The sequence below is a fragment of the Cephus cinctus genome, unplaced genomic scaffold, assembly GCF_000341935.2.
Source record: "Cephus cinctus unplaced genomic scaffold, Ccin1 Ccin1_scaffold0345, whole genome shotgun sequence".
Classification (NCBI taxonomy): Eukaryota; Metazoa; Arthropoda; class Insecta; order Hymenoptera; family Cephidae; genus Cephus; species Cephus cinctus.
Window position 1 is genome coordinate 182,027 of NW_014333037.1, and position 23,499 is coordinate 205,525.

General features: G+C 37.1%; 2 protein-coding genes across 16 annotated transcripts in view; one reads left to right on the forward strand and one right to left on the reverse strand.

Annotated features, from left to right (window-relative positions):
* LOC107267125 overlaps positions 1-20,684 on the forward strand; it is a 29,834-nt gene extending 9,150 nt beyond the window's left edge. For 3 of the 8 annotated variants that reach the window (XR_003059499.1, XR_003059502.1, XM_025084328.1), the window contains 2 exons: positions 2,267-2,334; positions 2,430-3,129. Coding sequence is in view for 2 of the 8 variants with exons in the window: in XM_025084328.1 (XP_024940096.1) it covers positions 2,267-2,325 (59 nt within the window). In the remaining 6 variants the exon portion in view is untranslated. Of the gene's footprint in view, positions 1-2,266; positions 2,335-2,429; positions 3,130-6,293; positions 7,027-19,088 lie in introns of those variants that run through there. The other 5 variants (XR_003059497.1, XR_003059500.1, XM_025084327.1 and 2 more) reach the window with 2 other exon arrangements.
* On the reverse strand, positions 8-22,921 carry LOC107267127 (breast cancer type 1 susceptibility protein homolog). Of its 8 annotated transcripts, XM_025084325.1 has the most exons (9): positions 22,738-22,920; positions 21,923-22,137; positions 20,723-20,738; positions 20,549-20,635; positions 10,445-13,800; positions 10,292-10,356; positions 3,158-3,905; positions 2,121-2,238; positions 8-2,039 (listed from the first exon to the last, which is right to left on the reverse strand). In XM_025084325.1, exons 5-9 carry the CDS (start codon positions 13,706-13,708, stop codon positions 1,849-1,851), a joined length of 4,386 nt encoding a protein of 1,461 aa, XP_024940093.1. In that variant the 5' UTR covers positions 13,709-13,800; positions 20,549-20,635; positions 20,723-20,738; positions 21,923-22,137; positions 22,738-22,920; the 3' UTR covers positions 8-1,848. The 8 variants fall into 8 exon arrangements, with proteins under 8 accessions (XP_024940093.1, XP_015593896.1, XP_024940092.1 ...); XM_015738410.2 differs by lacking the exons at positions 20,549-20,635; positions 20,723-20,738 and having other exon boundaries at positions 3,158-3,756; positions 3,805-3,905; positions 22,738-22,919; XM_025084324.1 differs by lacking the exon at positions 20,549-20,635 and having other exon boundaries at positions 20,671-20,738; positions 22,738-22,919.
* Positions 22,922-23,499: the final 578 nt, after the last annotated feature.

Consider the following 23,499-nt stretch of genomic DNA (forward strand, 5'->3'; position numbering starts at 1 on the left):
TCGCAGATAATTTTCAATTTTATTTACTTCTTAAATTGGTACATAAAATTTTTTCTGATTTATACGGTACTCACTACTATAAGTGATCAATGAGTGAAATGTGTGTTTGTGACATACAAAACAATGAAATTTCTATGATAAAATGTTGCATACAGTTTTTATTACAAAGTATGCATGTATACGGTTTTGTACTGGATTACACTACCGGTCAAAAGTTTAGGTTCACCTCGCTTTCTTTGTAACGCTCCCATGACTGTAGTTTGAGAAACATCACATTTAGAAGCAATTTTTCGCGTTGAATAACCTCTTCTTCGTGTAATGCCACAATGACTGCTCATGTCTCTACACTCAGCTCTGCTTTTCGACCCATTTCTCTACGATTGACACATAAAATACAAGATCTTGCAAAAGTCTGCGTGCAGTACGTAACATTTGAAATAATCATTTATGTATTACTAAAGAAATAAAAATAGTAAATACCTGTTAGACGTAAATAAACGCCATTGTGTCCACTAAACAAGGAACACAACACAGCACATATTTCTTTTCAATTAAGGAAGATAGAAACAAAAAAGTACAAAAGGTTCGAACATCCCCTTGAAAAAGTCTGCGTGCAGCTGACATTTCGATTATTGATACACAGTATCAATATTTGGTTGGCCATCCTTTGGAATTAATTACGGCTTTGAGTCTTCGAGGTATGGATTCTACTAATTTTCGAGTGAACTCAGGGCTAATATTTTTCCATTCCTGTTGCAATAATTCTTTTAACTGGGTCTTGCTGCTAATATCGTGTTTTCTTAAATTATTTTTAAGTTCTGCCCATAAATTTTCAAGTCGATTGAGATCAGGAGAATGTGGGGGAGTCTGTAGAATATGAGGGATGTTATAGATTATTCATTGTCGTACTAAATAGGCTGTATGTTTAGGATCGTTGTCAAGTTGAAAGTAAAAATTGTCACCAAGGCCAAGTTTTTCTGCACTGTCTTTCACATTTTCTTTCAGAATATTCAAATAAACCATTTTATCCATTATATTGTCGATTATTTTCAAATTTCCAGGACCAGCTGCAGACATGCAGCCCCATACTAAAACTCCACCACCCCCATATTTTACACTGGCTTCTAATATTCTCTTACGCGTAATATTCAATAGACACATCGAGAGAATGCAACCTGTCATAACAAGATTGTGCTCGATCTACGCGTCTCCCAAACACGGCAAACTCCCTTCTACACTCTGACCAGTAGCGTGTATCGACTTGTTATAGGTAAAACGCACGTGCTTGACAAAATTCACTGAGTACCCGACTTAATTGTGTAGAATTCAAAAATAAAGCAAGTGAAGTTAAATTTTTGACCGGTAGTGTATATTAAATCTTTTTATTTAGCATATATTTCTGTAATTGTATGGAATTTCACGTATGAATTGCTAAGAAGTGCATTGTTTGCCATCTGCAAAAAAAACACATTTTACTCATTAACGGACTATAGGCACTTTGTACGCAACAATTTCACAATTCAATTAATCTGTAAAACAGAATCCTTAAATATATGTAAACAATTATTAGAAAAAGTTATAATAAATAAACTATTGTTAGGAGTTCTGACACATTTTTATAGCGTAAACTTACAGTGTATCTTTTTATTTGAATGATTAACGAAACTTAATGATAGAATCCAGTTAAAAAATGTTATAAATAATAATGACAATAAATGCGATGAAAAATAACTGCCATAATCCAAACTTTGCAATGAATTACAATAGATTATGGCACAATTCACAAACAAGCTCCTAAGACATCAACAAAAACTAGCCCATCAAAATTAACAACAGAAGTTAGTAATCTTAAGGTGATGCATCATTAGTCACATCGCTTTCCTCAGGCTCAACAAGTCCCAGCGGAAATCCTAATTCCAAAAGATCTTGAGATGTTAATTCGCGAATAAAAGAGTGAAGCGAGATTATTGTATATTGACTGATACATTCTAAAAGCCATTCATTAAGTACTGGCACTGCTTTTGTTCTGCGATACCAACCTATAGGATGAAAACAAAACTCTTATAGATATATATCAAAACAAAAATAAAATTAATAATGTAAATAAGAATAAATTTCACCAATCAGTTCGTTGTCATGAATAACATCAGGAATTATAATGAATTTCCACTGGTGATTCGATGCTGCTAACGCATCTAGTGTTTGAACGACATGTCCTCCAGTACAACGTACAAGATCCTAAATAATACAAATTATTCTGTTTCAGTGTGTCATCTATTCTTAATAATGACAAACATTACCATACACTGCAGGAATATCAGCTAAGAGTATCATGTAAGTATTCTCACATTCATTACATAGTTAATTAAATAGACAAATAGAAAGAACACAACATTGTTTCAATATTCATATTGTACCTTTTTCTTAAGATATACCTGATATGCAGAAATACATAGAGAAACTTTTATACGAAATATTGTCAAACTAAATACACTGAAGTTATGAAAAGAAATCTCATAAATACAGAAATTGCTACTATCAAAGTAGCAAGGAATATTATACTGACTATAGTATTTCAAGGAATTTTTTCTATACTATAACCCCAAAGTATACGCTCAAGGAAATTCCCAAATTTGCAGCATCCAAGAAAAAAGGTACACACACACGCACACGCACACACACACTATACTGCGAAAATACAAAATACTATATAAACAGTGACAATATTCCGTGTATATTCTAAATTCAACTTACAATTTTTAATATATTTTCGGTATATCTTCGTAACATTGTACATTGTTATATTGTTCCAATATTTTGGAAAGAATAATTCATACAAAAGTTTCTTCGTTTAGAAGTAATAGGAGCTTGAATCATTTTCTAACCTAATCCATACATAAATAACAATCGAAATGGAAATATTCAAAGACAGTACAGCAATGAAAAATGTGTAATCAAACTGTCCATGCGTATCGATATTTATGTCAACATGCACAAATGTATATTCTATTTCAATATATTTATATATCCAGGTTTCTACTATCGATCATTGATAACCAATATCGTACTATGAATTGATGTATTGTAAACTTTACGTGGATGCACAAACTAGTAAACAATTAACAAGAATAATATAGTCTCTAATAATCGGTCTTACCTCATAATTTTCAACAGTAGCGCCCTCAAATGGTCCAACACACAAAAATGCAAACCCTTCAAAAAGAGCATCCTGGTACAGTCTCGATTTTCTCGAGGCCGGCTCGCTGGAAAACACGTCCACAGGTTCATACTTTTCCTCTTCGAGTAGAATTCCTTGTTTCAGGGAGTCCAAAACCCATGAATATGATACGACCCATTTCTTATGCGCAATAGCTTGTAGATATTTCAACGTTCTGGGAATCGAATTATTTTCCGAGTCTGTTGCAACAATAACATGCGTCACTTCTGGGTGAAAAACGGTAGTAAATTCAGCACCCACTAATTTAGCAAAACGTTGCACATTTTTAATCTGCTCGGTGGTCAAGGCGGTGCATAAGAAACATAATGTAGACGTTGACTTGCATATTTGTGATTTTGCACACGTTAATGTCCCTGTTGTACTTAGGTTCAATTGAGACTTCCGTTCTCTAAGACGGGCTTCGGGTGCTACCCAACTATTTCTAGCTGTGTACGAGATTTTTGGTGTACTTTCATATAGCATAAATAATCTGCTGTCACGATTCGGTGTCTCCAAAACCTTTGAACTAGAAGCCAAGACTGTATTACTATATGATGCTACTGGTCGTTCTCTCTTGCAATTCATACTTGGAGTTGCTATCGATGGGTTTTTCATTATTTTTGGAATTGGTGTCAAATTCAGTGACATCCAGCTTTCTGGAGAGCTTTTGTTTGGAGCGTGTGGACTTCTGAAAATGCAATAACTCATTTAATTAACGTTCTACTTATTATATAAATATAGATGAAAACTTTTAGTAATGCCTTATTTTAATTATTTATGTTCATAATTATTAACAAAATATTGCACTAGTCTCAAATTTATCAGACTCACAGAGTATGGTAGTATTTAGGACATAAAAGTACGTAATAATAGTGACCTTTGTTTTATTTAACGTATAGTCTAGCAAGAACGTACAAAACACTCTGGAAAGGTTAACAGCACAGTGGTGAAAACGTTCAATTATTGAAAAATTTCACTCCTATTGTGCTATTTACCGATGAAATTTAATATAGACCAATAAGTAATAATAGTATTCAAAATGTAGAAAGGCATACGTAAAACCCTCGTATAATATCACAACGAAGCTGGTATGTGTATCTCATATTATATTATGTCTAAGATTTTACAGTTTTCATTCAGTGTTTCGCTGTCACTCTCGGAACCACTGCACTGACTATGTAATATGTATACAAAGGCATATAGAGCTTGCTTCACTCGTCACGTAGCCACCGTAGATTAGAAGCCAAAGAACAAATATCCAAGTTCACAAGTGCCTACTATCTTTGTCCTCGGAATACTTCTATTAGCAAACGGTTTGCGGAAAGGTGCTCGAGAAACCTCCAGCCATCACCCACTTTTCGGTGTTAAGGTCATTCTGGGACACCCTGTATTATGATGTGGCGACACAGAACTGGAGAGGATACTACCTAGGAATGATCAAAATAGTACTTTGCGATACAAGTGCGAGAAAGCGAACTTTATAGGCAGGCGGTGAAGTTGGTCGCACGAGCCGCACACAAGTGTGACAAACTTCACGAACTGCGTATAATGTTTGCTTTATTGTACCAGTATCGCATAATATTTTTTGTAACGAATGCATGAAAAACGCTACTTTTTGTGCCTCCAAAGTGAGTGGAACATCTCTTCGTTGGAGGAGGCAGCCATAAGAAGAGCAAGGAAGGCTTCCAAAGTGAATGCATTTCATGACAGCGCGCGAGAACAAAGTTTACTTTATCGCACTAGTGCGAGAAGAAAGCACTAGTGCGATAATGTAAAATTGGGCCGATTTGCGCATGCGCAGCATTTTTATCGTATCCATAGATATAAAGCGCCACTTTCGCCACACTTCGGAGGCACGAAAAGTAGTATTTTTCATGCATGAGTTACATAAAATAAATAAATAGGACTTATGAGGTCGAACAGTGGGTTCGACAGCACAGTGGTAAGTATCCGACTTAGCAACCGGAAGGTATCGGGTTCGATTCACGATCTGAACTCCTAATTTTTTGGAAATTGGAACCCTCTAGCGCTCCCTGGTGGCCCTGTAGATAAATTAATTATAGCGGGGGAGAGACCGGTACCATGTTATAATATACATGGTGTTCCGAAATTACCTGACCAACGGAATATGGCGGTGTTCAGGAGACACGACTGATCACGAAAATGACCTTCCTTTTTTCCGGAAGGTCATAGTTTTTAAATAGGAGCAGGTCAAAGTTGACCAATCAAAGCGAGGTGTCAAGAGAAACGTAGGAACCTAAGAACTCTGAGTTTTCTTCCCTCGCTTTTGTTTCTCGCTGGCTCCGGGCAGGATGACGTCAGCCGAAGACATGCCTATTGGAAACAAGAAACAAGCCACCGAGGAACAAAAGCGAGGAAAAAAAACTCAGAGTTCGTAGGTGCCTACGTTTCTCTTGACACCTCGCTTTGATTGGTCAACTTTGACCTGCTCCCATGGTAACTATGGTAGCTTGGCTGAGATGGGTTCTCGAAGGAAACCAAGTAATCCAAATTGTAGAAAAATGGTCCTTACAATGCTATGGTTATTAATATCTTATTTCTAATTTATACTAAGGAGGAACTAGGTACGCGTAAGACCTGATTACGTTGAATAATGTTGCTTGCAAAAAATAGGGCAGGGGGCGTCTGGTGGAAATTTTAGAGGTGTAGTTGCGTCGAACGTAATATCTCCCGCCTTGGACGGAACATCGCCAGTAGGTGATGCTTCCTTGCTTCCTCCCCTCCGTGATTGTTGTTTTCTTCTGCCGTGGTCCTCTAATTGTATGGGGTGTAGGGACATACACGGTGGGCTGATGGTGGTATTACAATATTTGCCTATCATTGGTCCTACGTTTCTCTTGCTCGGACACCTCCGCGAATGCTTAGCACGAGTTCTTCGACTTCCCTTGCTGCCCTTGCGTCTGACCGCGGTTCGTTCAGCGTCTTGGTCGTGAGACCCATTCTTCGTCGATCGTGCCTATGATTTCATTGCGTAAACTGGTAAGTGTGTCAGGATTTATAACACTTTTTTCCTGTTGTGTTTTACCGCGTGTGTTTCAATTTTGATTTTTTTCAGGACTGCCGCGGCACGTTGAAAGACTTTATGCAGAAAAGACAGGCCAGGGATCGGTGGACGACCCCCGATTGGGTTGAGGGGTTCTCGAATAATCCCGAGAGCGCCGACTCGTTCGGGCTCTGGAGGTTATTCGGAACCCCCTGGCACGCGGGTGAGAGCCGGCGGCAGCTGGTTTTTTTTTTTTCAGTTGCCGGTGGGTGGTGAGTGTTATTCTCTTGCTTTCATCTACTTGTTTCACGGACGGGTTCCTAATGTATTCCTGTCTCGTTTCAGGGACTGGTGGGTGAAAGAGGCGGGGACTCCCCTATGGGATTATAGGGGGTTCCTGCTCGATGGCTGGGGAGACGTGCTCCCCTCCCCCAACGTCGGGGAGACCCTGGTGGCTTTGAGCACGATCGGGGACCGTTCAGCTACGTCAGGCCCGCCACTTCCATTAAGGGAGCACAGAATTTATGTAGAATAGTTAAAATAAAGGATGTATATATATATATATATATATATATATGTATTGTGACGTGATTCTCCCGAATCGCGCCACAAAAATTATTAAACTTTTCTTTTTCGCTCAACCTAGACTCCGCACGACAATCCACTAGCGAAATTCCGTATGCGACATTACTATTAAGTTTTCCGTTTGTGAACGTCTACTATCGTCCTTGATGTCAGGTCCAATTACGTTTTCTACGACTAATTATTACTTTTTGCTTTTGTTACGATATACGCAATCTTTACTCTCAAGCCTCTCGACAACGACAAAAGGGCGTGAAGGCAGGACAGCCACATTGAAGACTTTGGAGGATTTTATGGCCATTCCGTTTGGCTCTTGATGCCGCTTTTGAGATTATTGACGTAAAGGACAACCTTGGAGGGATCAGCACGCCGCTTCCACCGACCAAGAGATGCCCGCCGGTACCGCCGACCTGGATGTCGCCGGGATCCTGCTGCTCCCACGACGCCAAAGAAGCCCTGGAGCACCCGGAAGGGGACTCCGCCGTTTCCGTCGGCCGGCGAGGGCTGCCCTCTGGGCATATCCGCCGCCGTTACGGCCGGCAGGGAGATGAGGTTTTCCTCCCTGGCCCGCCTAAGGCCTGCCGATCACCAAAGTCAGCGCCTCCGTCCGGCCGAGAAGCCGCCGACCTTCCTTACTCGCCACGCCCAGTGTACTTCGAGGGCCGTGCCGTCAGGATCGCCGCTCGATTCCGTCCGGCCGTTTCCGCCGCTACGCGTCGACGCTCGGTTACCCTCGTCAACGTTCGTCCTATTCCGGTGCCGTCCCGCCTCACCTGCGCCCGCTTGCCAACGATTGTCGATCGATAATTTATTGTCGTGCGAAATCTGAGAGCGGATCCACGTGTAGAACAATTGGAGATCGAGAAACAAAGATAGCTAGAGAGAGAAACAGAGAGAGAAAGAGACAAAGAGGAATATTGCCTTGAGGGCCTTTTGGATCTTGGGAGCTTTACGCTCTGGTTTCTATTTCATTGTGGCGAGATCTTTCGTTTTCCTTAATATTTTCTGTTTTTTTGGTGTTGAAGATTATATACACGTGCACAGCTAAACCGTCCGTTTAACCGGTGACGAATTTTCTTGGTCGTTATCGGGCGAATGTCTTTCCGTCCAGTATCATATAAAGGACGATAGTGCCGTTAATATTTATATTTTTGAGTTTCCGATTTTGCGCTTTTCTGTATGATTTGGTGTTTGCTATTCTTTTGTAATTAACGAACTTTCTGGAATCTTCGCCTAGTGTACACGTGGGAATCTGCCTGCACTTGTGTTTGACCCCGGATTAACCGGCTTGGTTGTGCTACAGCCAAAGTCTCCGGCCGCCGATTATATTCTTGTGCCAATTAATATAAGATATCGTTTACCGACAAATTATTATTCGTTTTCTGTAAAATCATTGTGAGACTTCCGAAACCTAAGTTTGGTTAAATTTAGTGGCGAGCCCACGCCGTCTTTCTTTTGCATACTCTTATGTTCCTCTTTCGAATGGAAATACGTTAAACAGAATACTTTTCTTGGTTTTGCTAAACTTTCGTTGACCTTGCTGAAGGGTAATTCCGAATTTAATATTCCTATTTTTGTATGCGATATCTTCCGTTTTGATTTTTGTGATTTCTTGCTGGTGTGCCGTATCTGATTATCGTTGCCGAACATTATTGTAAGTTCATCGTTATATTCTCTTGGGAACTTTTGTGAATTTTGCGTGTCGCACACGTCCTTCCGACGTCGCGCGCTAGCTGCCCGCCGAGGCGACCTTGCTTGTTGACGTTCCTCGACGTCGCGCCTTTGGTCGATTTCGAAATTGTACTACCCGTTCCGAGAACGTCTTACCGGGGCAACGATAATTATTGCCCCGATTTATTGTAATAACGATTTATTGTGATATCTCTAGTTATTGTGCTACTTTTCGTGTCCGCGATTTTCGAACTGGTGTTAGTGAACCCGCGTGTATTACCCTTTGTCGTGTTTCTTCGTAGTATAATTTCTTTTGCGTGACTCTTTCGTATTACTATTGTCTACCGCGGTTATAATTTCGCGTGTGCGAGAATTGGAACCGCGCAGATCGTTCCGCTGTTGTTCCTCTTCCTATTTAATTTTGAAAACTTCAGTATTTGTTTGTTGTAGTTTTGACAGTGAATCTCCCTGGCTTCCAGATTGCGTTTATTGTCTTCCAAACCCAGGACTTCATCGCATAAGAACTGGCCAGGGTGTCCTTAGGAGACAGCGGTGTAACTCTGGTTATACCTGGCGCCCAATAATTTAGCAATTTATTAATTATTTCTCGCGGTGCCATTTATTTGTGCGTCACCGTTAAAAAATGTCGTCACAATATATATATGTTGTATGGTAATATGGTAATAATGATAACGTAATGAGCTCAGCAGTGAAGGCAAAAGAGAAGTATGGTAACTTGGCTGAGATGGGTTCTCGAAGGAAACCAAGTAATCCAAATTGTAGGAAAATGGCCCTTGTCCTCGCCGCTAGGGTAGGCACTGACACTAGTGTAGTGGTTGCTATAAACAAGGACACTGAGTTCAAAAGGGATAGAACTTGTCGTGATTCACTGATTGGGTTTTACTACTTGACCCTAAGGTGAGGAAGACAAGATAGGCCCTAAGGTATCTTGGCTAATACAACAAACTTGCACTAAATTCGCCTTTGACTCGAATTTTAATGAGAGTAAAGTGTCACTGGTTTAGAAGAGACTCCTAAGTTTCGCTGCTCGATTCTAGCTCGAGGAGCGTCTGGGCCCACAGAAGGGATGGAAAACTACCGATTCGGTGTATTCTAGAATCGTGTGACCACCACGGATTGCTCTTGGTTCCCGCGGTCTTGCCACGTTATCAGCACGTACTTTGGACTTCATGGTCCTAGCGTTCTCTGATTCGTGCAAACCTATGCTACCTTCTCTCTTACACCCACTGGTGGGCTCCTACGGGAACATTCCGTAAATGGACCGTTCCCATGGACTTACAATGCTATGGTTAATAATATTATTATTTCTAGCTTATACTAAGGAGGAGCTAGGTGCGCGTAAGACCTGATTACGTTGAACAATGTTGCTCGCAAAAGAATAGGGTAGGGGGCGATTGGTGGAAATTTTAAGGGTGTAGTTGCATCGGACGTAACAGCATATAATATATGGTACTGCATAACCTTTCCTTTTCACTTCATTTCGTTTACCTACCTTATATATTGCTGTGGGGAAGTTCAATGATAAGGATATATTATATATTGTACTAGATAGTGTATACTAGATAACTCAGAGTTTAACCCATGACCCGCTTCAAATTCCTTAACTAACCTTTTCATTTAAACACTAATCTTTTCAATTTTTTGAATAAAAAGAAGTTTTAAACACGTTTCATTGCATACTTTTTCATCTCGGATCATCTTACTCAACAAATTGGAAAATTGTTGAACACTGTATAACAGAAAACAACCAGTGCAGTTTAAAAAATAGAGAGAGCAATCAAATAAAACTGACTCACACTTTTAGTTTATTTTCAGGCGTTCTTTCAACAACGTCATCTTCACTGTATGGTATGTCATAATCCTAAAAAATGTACCACGTTGATTAAAAATTCATATTATAAATACAATTTTTATACGATTAGTCATCATAAACAGGATAATAGCTATACCTTATTGCAAGAATCTGCAGAAGAATAATTTTTCTTATTAGTAGTATGTATAAAAACTGATTTCTTTGTCCTCATACTACTAGCGTCTTGCGATTTCATTTCTTTGATAGCAGGTGTCTGTACAACTTTTAATTTGCTTTTGCCACAAAGTTTATCTTGGGTATTTTTGAACAGCATACTTTCTTCTACAGTATTCATCAATGAGCGACGTTCGCAAATACTAGGTTCATGCAACAACTCTTCATAAACTCCTTTGTCTTGATTATGCATCTTGAACGACGTCACCGATTGGCAATCTGCTGTCTTCTTATCAGCCACATTCCTATTGCTAATATTTTGCTCCTCAATTTGATAAGCTGTGCTGCTATTTGCCTCAATACAAGCAACATTATTATGGACAGCTGTTTTTATTGCTGTATTGCAAACATGTTGTGTTTTCGATTGACTTGATTTAAATTTGGGAGATACTAAACTCTGTTGTTTACTTTCGCCGTGAAAAGTTGAGTTGTGATCTATGGTCGACAAAACTCTGTCTTGCGTTGCATTGATATTGCAATGTTCTTTATTCGAATTATTAGAAAACTGTGATAGATTGTAAAATTCCTTTAAATTCTTCGAGGTACTTGATGAATCAACGTGTAAATTCGTTTGATAAGGTTTCCTGCTCGTTGGCGAGTCTCGTTCAATTGCATCCTCAGAATCTAATGATGCGTTGGTGGATTGGGATAATTTTAGCAAATTAGTTTCACGCTCCGGATTGGTCTTAAAAGTCGTTGATTGCTCATTTTCACCTTCGATCACGCCTGCCAAAAATTGAATACCCACATTCGCCATTGCTTCGTTGAAATTATCTTCCATAGCCATTCTATCTTGAGTATCGAGTTTGCCATGGGACTGATAATTCATAATATGATCCTTAAAATTTGGTGTATCTCTGTTCGACGACAACATTCCATTATCTACGATGCCTTCAATATTTTTAACACCCGATTTGGCCATATCGGGTGCTATAACGTTCTTTCTGGGTGTGACCTCACATCGGTTTAAATCTTTTTCCAGAATGCTAAAACAGTTTTGAATTCGCTGAACTTTCGTCACGAATTCTTTGAAATCTTTAGCGTTAACGCAACCTTTTGTTTCACTTAATTTTCGTTTTTTTGTCCTGACTTCTTCGTGTGATCCGTCTGTTTCTGGTGTAAACTTTTCGTCACAACGAATGTAAGTCGAAGGTGAAATGTTTTTCTTTGTTGTTAACAATGATGTCTCTCTGTCGTCACACGTATCAACGACGACGCCTACTTGACTGTTAATAAAATTGGTGCTTCCACTTTTCGAAATATTTTTCGTTTCCAGAACATTTTTTTCTTGTTCAATACATGTATTGTCACATTGATCTTCATTATCTGAATGAATCAAAATGGATTGACTTTGAACACTGACAGGAATTGATTTCATATTCGTCGACGTTGAAACAGAGGAATTTTGTTTCTGTGTCTCATTTTGCCCAAATGTTTCATTCGTATTAATTCCAACCTGAAGCAACACTGAGGATGATTTTAAAGGAATTTGACTTTCAGAAAAACATCGTCTAATGGTAGTTCGTTCTTCTTCTTTAATAGTTAATTTTTGTTGATTGATAATTATTTCCTGATTTTTGATTGTTAGTTTTTGCTTTGCTATAATTAATTTTAGTTCTTCAATAGTTAATCTTTGTTTTTCAATTATATTTAACTCTGATATTCTTCGAGATGTTTGTATTTGACGGCTGTGAGTAACTGTTCCACTCTGAATTGTAATGTCATTGAAAGGTTCGTTCTTTGCATCATTTAAATCCATTTGTTGCGATAAACTTCTTCCGTTTACAGGCGTTAATTTCGATGGACCTAGCATAACGTCCTGTAAAGTACAATCATATTTCCGTTTTTGTCCACGCTCTATACGACTCGGTGATCCAAAATGTCGAACGAGTTGATCTTTGAAATTTGGTATTGGTGACAGTAATGGCATTGCCTGATTGGACACATCAGATTCATTCACACAGGCCTCCCTAGCAGTTATATTTTTTGTGGACACACAGTCAATGTCTTTTGAAATCAACTGTAAACCTCGCTGTATTAAACTATTACTATGCATTTTATCATCAGGATCAATACGTTGGACATTTTGCGTGGGGGAGACTTCAATACAAGAATTTGGCAGTGATATAATTTTAGGTTCAGAAGTTATTTTTTCAAAAAAATGAGAGCCATCATTATTATTAACATTCGTTTTAGATAATGAATGAATGGTGGTGTTGCCTGCGCCACCTGATGAAACAATTGGAGCATAAGAAATATTACTCATAATCACAGTCCAACCATCCGTACCCCCACTTAGGTTGTGTCGGTCTGAACTTTTTAAACTGCTTACGTCATCTATGACTTTACTTTCTTCAATATCTTCACTTACAGTATCCCTTGACTTTGATAAAGTATTCTTGTTCATTCTTTGGTTGTTAGTATAACTATAAGGAGATAATGTTGTATTCACAGTATTATTGTGATTACCAAACTGCATCACCCGGGACGAAGTATCATTTGCTAAAGTATTAAACAACTTCTTGTTAATTTCTTGCACTCTCAAGTGTACACCTTTATATTTCAGATTTTGATTGGCAAATTTATCTGCCTTTATTTCGGAAATTTTACTGGACATTGCATTACTTTCTTTACTTAAAGACTTAACTGCTCCGTTGATTACGTCCATAGTTACTGTTAAAAGGTTATTTGTTTTTCTACTGTGTTCATCTGCCTCAGCAGAAGAAAAACTCAGTATTTTATTTTCATCAGAAATAATTTTATCGATGTTCGATTTACAGGGATTTCCTTCTATGTTTAATTGGTCAAGAGTATATGTTGCACAAGGGAGGCACTGTTTCGATGTCATATCTATATTTCTCCGTCTGTTATGTTTAGTTTCAATCGTTTCCAATTCTTCATCCCACTCCATGGACTCAAGCCACGCTGTGACTTTTTTTCTCGGTACAGTTTCATGACTATGATGAATGCCTTTTAATATTTTCATATATTTAATACTGGCAATATTAGAGTCTTTGTTTTCATTTACATGGTCCACATCATGACTGTTGCTTGATTCAAGACGAGTATTATTTTTAATATTTTCAGAATCTTTTATAGGTTTTGCTGATTCATTTAAATTGATGGGTCCAGCTGCTGCTTTATTTTTCTTCGCATTTCTTAGTAGATGTGATTTGGTTGCGTTCATCCTGATGTTTTTTCGTTCGATCAGAGTGTTTGATTTATATGGCGTTCGAATTCCTTCCCGTTCATTTCCTGGTTTACTCACGTGATTGCGGACTACAAATATACACACATATTAATTAATAAATTGTGTAAAGTAGCATTATTAGGGTTCCTATAGATCCAGATCGGAAAATATAAAATAACATATGTGACACATTGTGATAATAATTTAATAAGGCTTTGTCTTGTAACAATAAATAATATGAGGTATGTCTCTGTCTGTGAAATTACTGCAGTAGATTATATATAGGGATGAGAAAATTGTAATTAAATTAAACATGAAATATGAATTATTTATGTAATGGATACTTAGCCATACAAACATTTTGTTTGTATTTGTCAGATCAGCCGCAGCCTCCACAAGGTTATAAGTTAAATGCATTACCAATTACTTTTTGCGTAATTGGATGAACATATAATTTCAAATTACATAATTTTCGAATGGACTCACATACAATTTTTAATTATTTTCATATTGTAATATAAACATTGGTGAAATTGTGTCATTGAATTACATTGAAACGCAAATTCTTTCAGAATTAGTTGTCATATTATGACCTAATTTTTTTATTATCTATTAGGGAGACACTCAATGCAATCGCATGCTCCTGTCATCAAATTCCGCAAGACCAACGACGCCCCTCAAAATTACCCCGAACATGGCATACGGATTGCTATGCACTAATCTAGCTATCATGCTACCTATATAGTTATTCAGCATAAATGCATCCAGCTGAAGTTGGGTCAAAGTGGCCGACATGGCAGTATGGCCTCTCCAAAAAAAAAATTACATCTAGGCATTGCTCACCGTCCCTAATTCATAATATAAGCGTACACTGACACTTCGCATAGCAATAAGAGGTTATTGAAATATTTTAATGATTAGGTTACTGAAATAATTAATTAAAAATGACAAAATGTAATATAAGTTAAGATTTATTTGTACAACAGACTGTAATAACTGTCAGGACAGTTTCAGGATATGTAAATAGAAATCACAGAAGTGTTAGAATATTACTAGGAATTTAGCGGTGCGTTAGGGACGTAGAAGAGGGTTACCAAAGAGTTCACCGCTCCTTTAATCAATGGCAGAATGAAATGAAGCAGGATGACTCTCTGGACTATGGGGCAGCCGTAGCCCAGTGGATAGGGTAACAGATTCACGACCGAAAGGTTGCAGGTTTGCGCCTAGCTTCCAGCGGCATTCACCAATGGGTTTTCATATGAAAACTTAAGTGAGTATTTATACGGATTTCACCCAACACTGTTCGGATTCGGTGTATAAACTTTGTAGGTCCCCTCACGCTGCGTTGAATAAGGCCCGTCTCGCAAGGTACATCGTCATCTATTATCGAACTTCCAACCTTGATTATTAGGACCAGTTACTGGCACATGTCCCCTATTGGGGATACAGCCATAAGGAAAGGAAGGAAGGAAGGACTCTCTGGACTGTATCAAGGTACCTAAAAAGATTCACAGGAGCGTTAGGATATTTCTGGGAATTTTTAAAAATTTATAAATAGGATATGGACCCCGAAAAGGCTTACCAGAGAATGATGGAGAACCTGAGGACCTTGTTGAATTTTGTTGTATTCGCCTATCCCTTAGTCAGTGGCAGAAGGAGATTATTAATCATTTTAATAACCTAACTATTGAAATATTTCAAAAATCTAACTTATTGCTATGAAAACTGTCAATGTATGCTTATGTGAATCAGTGATGACGAGCTGTGCCTAAATGTCACAAAACAAATATGTATAAGGCATCCTAATGCGACAACCATTAGTCAGTAGCGATCACCTGAATCACTCCATAGAGCCAAACCTCTGTACATTGACTCGCATTAGCCATCGGCTCGACACATATAGGCCACAGACTACATTACCACCTTAGGACATACATAAAAGGTCAAGTCGCGAGCTGACTACAAGGATATGTCGTTAATACGCCTCAGTAGGAATCATATTTCAAGTATACACGCTGCACTCGTTAAGGAGGTTGGAGCGCTTCACACTAATCAAATCTGTATTGATATTTAGTAATCGTTTTTATAAACTTTATGCATTATGTAACATTGGTTGAGTCTCATTTGTATTATTACATGTGTCCTTAATCTACAGGAACATTAATGCTGAATAATTTGTAAAAACATGAACTAATTAACGGTAATCTCCGAGAAAGTATGTTTTCGTTGAGTTTTTTCAAAAATAGTCCGTAATTTTTTACCGTTTTAAATGTGGGGCCATTTATTCTGTTTCCTGAAAAATGTTCTACAAATCGACCGTCTAAATATTGAATAGTGCTGTTTAAAAATACAGCCTGTTTTTTATCCAGCGAAAAAATTTCTTCATAAACAAATGGCTATAATTTGTGACGAGCTCGGTTCAATTGACCCAGGGTCAACGCAAAGACAGCTATTTCAAATACGGGAGGGATCTCCCTTAAGGCTAACAGAGTATAATTAACCAAAAAAATGCCGGTGTACCAGAAAATATACTTAAAAAAATAAGAGGAACCAAGAATAGGACCGAAAAAATAAAGAAAATATAATAACTCGAAATAGAATAACTTAGGCTATAATACGTGATACAAAACTAAACACGCAACCAAAACAATACACGCTGGTGCTCGCTCGGAAGCACGCGGTGTCGAAGGGTTTTAAACTGGTCAGTGGGAAGGGGAGTAGAGAGACAGGAGGGGCAAGGAGGACTTACCGGCACGAACTAATACGCAAAAATAACACCTGGGCGCCAGCTACTTCTACAGCGCAGCACCGTCGAGTGACCTTGGGAGGTCCTCGAATGTTTACTCTATTTGAAATTGCGCGACTAGCGGGGGAAGAGGTGAGGGGTCTCAGGGAATAAGGTTCACGAACGCAAAATGGTTTCCTACAAATTACCTCGGCTTTACAATACTCGAAAACGGATGAGGAAAGAAAGGGCACAGAGGGTTTTCAAAAAAGGGCGCACGCAATATACCACGGGCCTAGATCTTTTGGGCAAAATTTGGCTTTTGGTCCCGTCTGGAATAAAAAAGGACTACAAAGATGCCGGGTTACGTGGGACGGCTCGCTATTGTCCGGAAGGGAACAACGAAATATAAAACGCAACTAGCAAAAAGGGGGTAGGGAGAGGAAAGGAAAACGCAACCATACGCAAAACTGTACTCAATCAATCCGTATCCGCAATAATATCCAATTCACTCTACCACTCTCACCCAAACTCACACACGCTATCAATATTCGCAACACTTCCGCTGCGAATTTTCGAGAGAAAAATACGATGCGTGATATAAATCAGTGTTTGATAATGAAAAATAATAGTGTTCTAATCCACTCATTTCGTACTTAAATTGACAAAATTGTTGGTAGATAAACATGGGCTGTCGGGTAGCAAAAAAAATGAATATAAAAAAAAAAAGTAAATTTGTGGTCGGGCGTCGAACCCCGGCCGCTCGCGTGCTAGTCAGGTGCGCTGCCACCGAGCTACGCTGCCTTCTAGAAAACACTAGCAACGGTGCAGGTATATGAATAGTGCTGCGTTTTTCAAACCGATTTTTTTCGAAAACGGCTCCGCGTCGGGTCCTGCCGATTAGTCTGTAGTTTGTTACTACAAAGTACTTTCCTACCCCAAAAGGACTCTGAAATCTGTGTGATCAACGTCGCGCCCTCCTCTTGTTAGATGTAGACAATGGAAGCAGTGAGCGCGTGGCTCACAATCAGTGGGCAGCGCTTCAGCTTAGTAAGCGCGTGGTAGCTGGTTCGGGTTTTGGTGCGTGCGTATTATTTTAATTTTTTTTTTTTCATCCTACGTTTATTATAGGTGAAAACATTTGTAACGAATCACATTTTGGTTGCAAAATAAAAAAGATTGGGTTAGAAATAGATCATTTTTTTATTTTTCCAAGTTAGAGAAATAATGAAATGGTAGAGTACTGTCTAACAATAATGTTTTCCGATAGACATTTCAAAAATGCCTTGTAGCTGCAAAAGTTCAGAGTACGTCCAGTGTGCTAGATGTCGCAAAACCTTTTGCTTCCCGTGTTTTTACGACGATTACCATACGGGCTCATGTGAAACTCCAGCACAAACATCGGAAGGTGCAGTTACCGATGTAAAATTATAATAAATTTACATTATTGTTAAACAGTACTCTACCATTTCATTTTCTCTTTAACTTGGAAAAATAAAAAAATGATTTATTTCTAACCCAATCTTTTTTATTTTGCAACCAAATTGTGATTCGTTACAAATGTTTTCACCTACAATAAACGTAGGATGAAAAAAAAATTAAAATGATACGCACGCAGCGAGACCCGTACCAGCTACCTTGCGCTTACTAAGCTGAAGCGCTGCCCACTGAGCCACCCGCTCACTGTTTCCATTGTCTACATCTAATTTTCAAAATCGATTTTCTCAAAAATGACCAATCATCTAGCGAAATGAATTTACTAATGTATTATTGGGGCTCTCTACTTTGTATGTACCATAAATATGAAAAAAATCCCTGATCCGGTTACCTCATCTTCTCCTTGTAAGTTCAAGCACGATTACCACCCACTTGATCTAAAGGTTCAAGAAGCACTGAAGCCAATATACGTGGATTTCACTAGGCGTGAGTTATCCGACAGATACAAAGGAAATAATACGCAAAATAACAACGAAAGTTACAAGAACTTGCTCTGGCACTTTGCTTCGAAACACCTCTACAGTGGTTTCAAGATCATTGAATTATCTTGCTGTTACAATATTCAATTATGATTTTTCATCAATTCCAAAAATGTTAAATGTGATGGGAGTGATAATTGAACCTGCAGCAAGAGGTTATGCCGCTGACAGAGAAGAAAAGAGGCTACGCATAGCAGTGCATCGTCACCAAGTTGCCTCGAAAGAGGGTCGATCAGCTCGAAGGAGAGCTTCAACAGCCCAGCAGGTGCTTTTTGAAGCAGAGGAAGGTGAATTGTATGGGCCTGGAATAGCAGATTAGCGCTAGATATGATATTTATCGATTTATAACAATGAAATCAATACTTTTATCTTTAAACGCGTTTTTCTCAAAACTACACTTTTCAAATTTGCTGCAGTTCTAACTCGATAATGAATCATCCGATCGATTGGATTTTTGTTTTAGCATATTTAGTATTTGTTTCTCCATACAATGACCCTCCAGTTTTTCGATTGGATAAAAAATGTAATTCTACCATGCCAAAAACCATAAGATTTTTTAGCGAAATTTTAAACTTTTTTTTTTAAACTGCCATTTTGTTAAATTCCAATTCAAAATCCTGGGTCATTGTATAGCCAATATCTTCTAATTTAACGAACTATTTTTTTTTTATTTCAGACAATGTGAAGGCCGCAATAACTGCAGCAGTGGGGGAAAGTTTTTTTTAGAGACTCGGGAGATGGCGAATAACTTGCTGAAAATCGAATATTTTCATTCCAAAAAATTACTATGTTTACATTATTTATCTACAAATATATGTATATCCTCAAAATTTTTAGACATTCGATGCAATACTTTTCTTTAAAAAAATTCCCGAAAATCGTCTCTTTTTTAGGCAGTCACACTAGTGGTGCCCCTTAATGCCAAGTACCGATAATAAAATTGCATTATAAAAATAATTTGTAATTGATATAAATTTCATTACATACTACAAAAAGTATGGATAATTAAAAGTGTAATGAAATTACTATTGTATCCATTGCTTACAGTCCTGATCATATGTCTAATATAGTACTTGCTATACATGCAATACTAGTATATTTCAGATGAGGTACATAAAAATTCTTTTAAAATTATAAAAATTTTAAATTCATACTTCGGTCCGTAGTGGATAACGAATTTATAATGATCTCATCAAACGAAATTCGTATTTGTATCTCTAACCGAAAAAGTAATGTCGAAGAGCACAAATCGTATCACCTTTCTGAGCTGGTTGACATATTTCGTTCGTGAAATTGAAATGAAATGTATTTTCGATCTGTCTTCTTCCATGTGTACTCTGTTTTGGTATGAAAAGTATTCTGAATGTGAAATAAAATTGATATTTTAGGCAAGGCGCGTGGAAATTGTAATTTATTTCCTTATTTTCAAGGTTCCTTCCTTTTTTTCCTTCTGGCTTTATCCCCAATGAGATATGCGTTAGTAACTAATGCAAGAAAATTAGAATGAGGAGTTCACACAATTTAGCAATGTACCTCGCGAGATAAACGTTATAAAGACAAATGTGATGATCTTACAGAGTTTAGACGCCGCATCCAAACAATTTTGGACGAAATCCGTATGAGTACTCAATTAGGCTTTTACGAAAAACCTATTGGTAAATGCCGCTGGAAGCAGAATGCGAACCCCAATCCTTCTAGTAAAAATTAGCGAGACTACGCAATAAAATACGATCGCCCTCACATTCAAGGTTATAGTCAAATTCAAAATCTTTAAACATATAATATAAGGAAATATGAGGAATATAAGGAAAAGAATGAGTCCAGAAGTAAGGGATAAAGTTCCGAAAACAGTATACCTCTGAAAAGTATGGTTTTTTGTATTCTGACATATTTTGACGTGCTGATGACGAACATAATAGTGGAAATCCCCGCAAAATTAATTTAAAAAAAAATGGCCATTTTTGAAGAAAAAAAATACTCTTGATATTTTTTTCAATAAATATTGATTTTAGAGAAAGTTTTAAGTAAAAATTGTAGCTTGTAAAAAATTACATCTTTTATGTCCTATGCATTGTTATTATAAAACTATTATTTTTCGAGAAAAATGAGATAATGTTAAATAAGCGAAAAACTTACCTATCTAAAGAACCTAATGAATGAGGGCTTCGCTTGCAAGCTCACTTTGCGATTAAGAATAAAATCCACCCTGTCTAAAAACTCTTTCTAAAAAAAATAAAATAAGCAAAAAACTAACCTACCGAAAAAAACCTAAACAACGTAAAGGACGTAATGAATATGGGCTTTGCTCACAAATATCTCCCGTAACCTAAAAAAATTAAAAAAAACATTAGTGACGACAAAAAATATATAAATCATAAAAAAACATATTTGTTAATTAAAATATACAAGTGAGAAATACCTAACATAAAAAATACAAAAAGCAAAAAAAAATACTAAAAGGAAAAATTCAATTTAAATGTACTGAAACTAATGGAATAGTAGTGACAAAATCTATCAATCATAATTATTCTTTATTACAATTCCTTTTTACAAATGTTTGTTTCTCTGAACTTTATCTCATTTTTCTCGAAAAATAATTGTTTTATAATAAAAATTCATAGGATATAGAAGATGTAATTTTTTACAAGCTAGAATTTTTACTTAAAACTTTTTTCTGTAAGATCAATATTTATTGAAAAAATATCAAGAGTATTTTTTTTTCTTCAAAAATGGCCATTTGTTCAAAATTACTTTTGCGGGTATTTTCACTATTATATTCGTCATCAGCACGTCAAAATACGTCAGAATACAAAAAACCATACTGTTTGGAGGTATGCGGTTTTCGAAACTACAGTCAGAGTAAGTCTCAAACAATAATTAGTTTCTATAATAGATAAATGTTATAGCTAGTGACATCATAATTCAAGGTTCGAAGAAGCTTTAAAAAAATATTCGAACTTCTCTGAAATAATGTAATTTAAAAATTAATTTGATAAAATATGTACCTACTACAGCAATTTGAAATAATAGTATACATCCATCCAATATTGGGGGTTTTCCAATTACTCAAACTGAATCAACAGAACTCAACAAAAAACTTAGTCTTTTATTGGTTCTAATGGAAAATGGCCATAGTGGCTGATGATGCGACTTTGAACTTGTGAGTTCTGTTGATATAACTGGTTCATACTTATATCTCTATGTTACACTGAAATTCATCCAACTTCAACCAAATCGAAAGAAATTAAAACTTTTTGTCTTAGTTAAGTCAACGTTTATCCATGTATCCTATGAGTTTACACCAAATAGCTAGACCAGCTAATCAAATATATGTAACAACAAAGATATAAACAATAAAGATACCTTCTTTCATAAACAATATTTTCTACCACAAATTATTTTGTAATGAATATGTTGAGTATTATGAATCGAATGACAATATTTTTGTACAAGTTGAAAAAAGTTATTTGAAGATAAAACAGATACTTTTTTATATGCTTTATTACTTACTATCAGTTCCTGTATCAGCTTGTATCGCATCAAAGAGAGCTTCGAATCTTACACTGAGTTCTTTTGCTTGTGTATCTATGAAAATGCTTCGCCGTGAAATAGGCTCTTTACAAAGTGGACACATTGCACCTTTTTTTATTGCCACAGTCATAATGCAATTGTTACAAAACAAGTGACCACATTTTGTTTGTACTGGAATTGTTATTGTCTCCAAACTGTCATAATAAACATAGAAATTAAAATAATACAAAAAATATATGACATAATAACAAATAAAATAATTAAATCTAAATAAATCATGTAAATCTTACATTTTATTGTTATAAAATTCATCACATTTCAAGTTCACAATTATAGGATATGATAACCCTTGAAGTCTAATCGTCCATGCTTTATTTTATTAACATGAATTAAAAATAGTTTACAGCTCTTTAATATACATTTCCTCACCTATGAAACATGCATTAGCTAAATAATGGACTACGACTCCTTCTTGAAGTTAGCTGTAGATTATTAAATGTTCAAGAAGGAGCCGTATTTGCAGTTTTACCAAACTGTTTGATATACGACATACTTCCCTTCAACTTTAACATTTACGTTAATAGTTATCAAAATACTACTGCATTTCCTTTTTTTCCCATGTATAGAATATTTTATACAAAATAATTAATTCTATTTGAATGCTAAATGCTTATGAAATAATTTTTCTAATCAGATGTATACTTTTATGATACAAGATTCGTGACTATTTTAACCTTAAAATTTTAGACGGTCCCGTTAAATGAATAAGTATGACGCTTCACTGACAAACTTACCATATCACACACTCTAAACATTTTTGCATACACTTCAATATGTTAGACAATTTTTCAAGTTGGTTTTCCATTCTCAATGTCATTAATAATTCGAAAGCTCGTAGTACGCTAGTTATCACTGATGAGTGCCACCGACATCAAGAGACTCGGTCGAGTCTCGCGCCAAGTACAGGCATCCGGTCGTACAGGGCGCAGCGCGCCGAGACTCTTTACTCGAGTCAACTCCTTATACCTGTGTTTGAAACGAAATATCTTATGAACCGCTATATATGAGGAAAAGTTATTGATACATTCACTATAGGAATTGAAGGTTCTGAAGCGATTGCCACCAAGTTCAATACGATTAGTGTACGAGATCAGGGCGTATTGAAATGGCGAGCGAGATGATTTTATTTCAGTTCCGTCGTCGTCGTCATCGTCGTCGTCGTCTTCGCACGTCCATCGCATTTTTTACACGCCAGATGGCGCTGACCGCTTTGCCTTCTTTACCTATTTGTACTCTGGATGGGTTGGTAATCAAGAGACTCGGTCGAGTCTCGCGCCAAGTACAGAGTTCAGAGTGTTCAAGTGTACCTCTGCATAGTTTTCTTTGTTTAGGTTTCCCGTTCTGAATCGATCGGCACCAAGATCTAAACAATTGCTGTACGAGATCAAGGCATATTGAAATAGCAAAGGAGATGATTTTAATTCAGTTCAGTCATCGTCGTCGTCTTCGTACCTCCAACTACTTTTTTAGATAACAGATGGCACTGATTACAACAC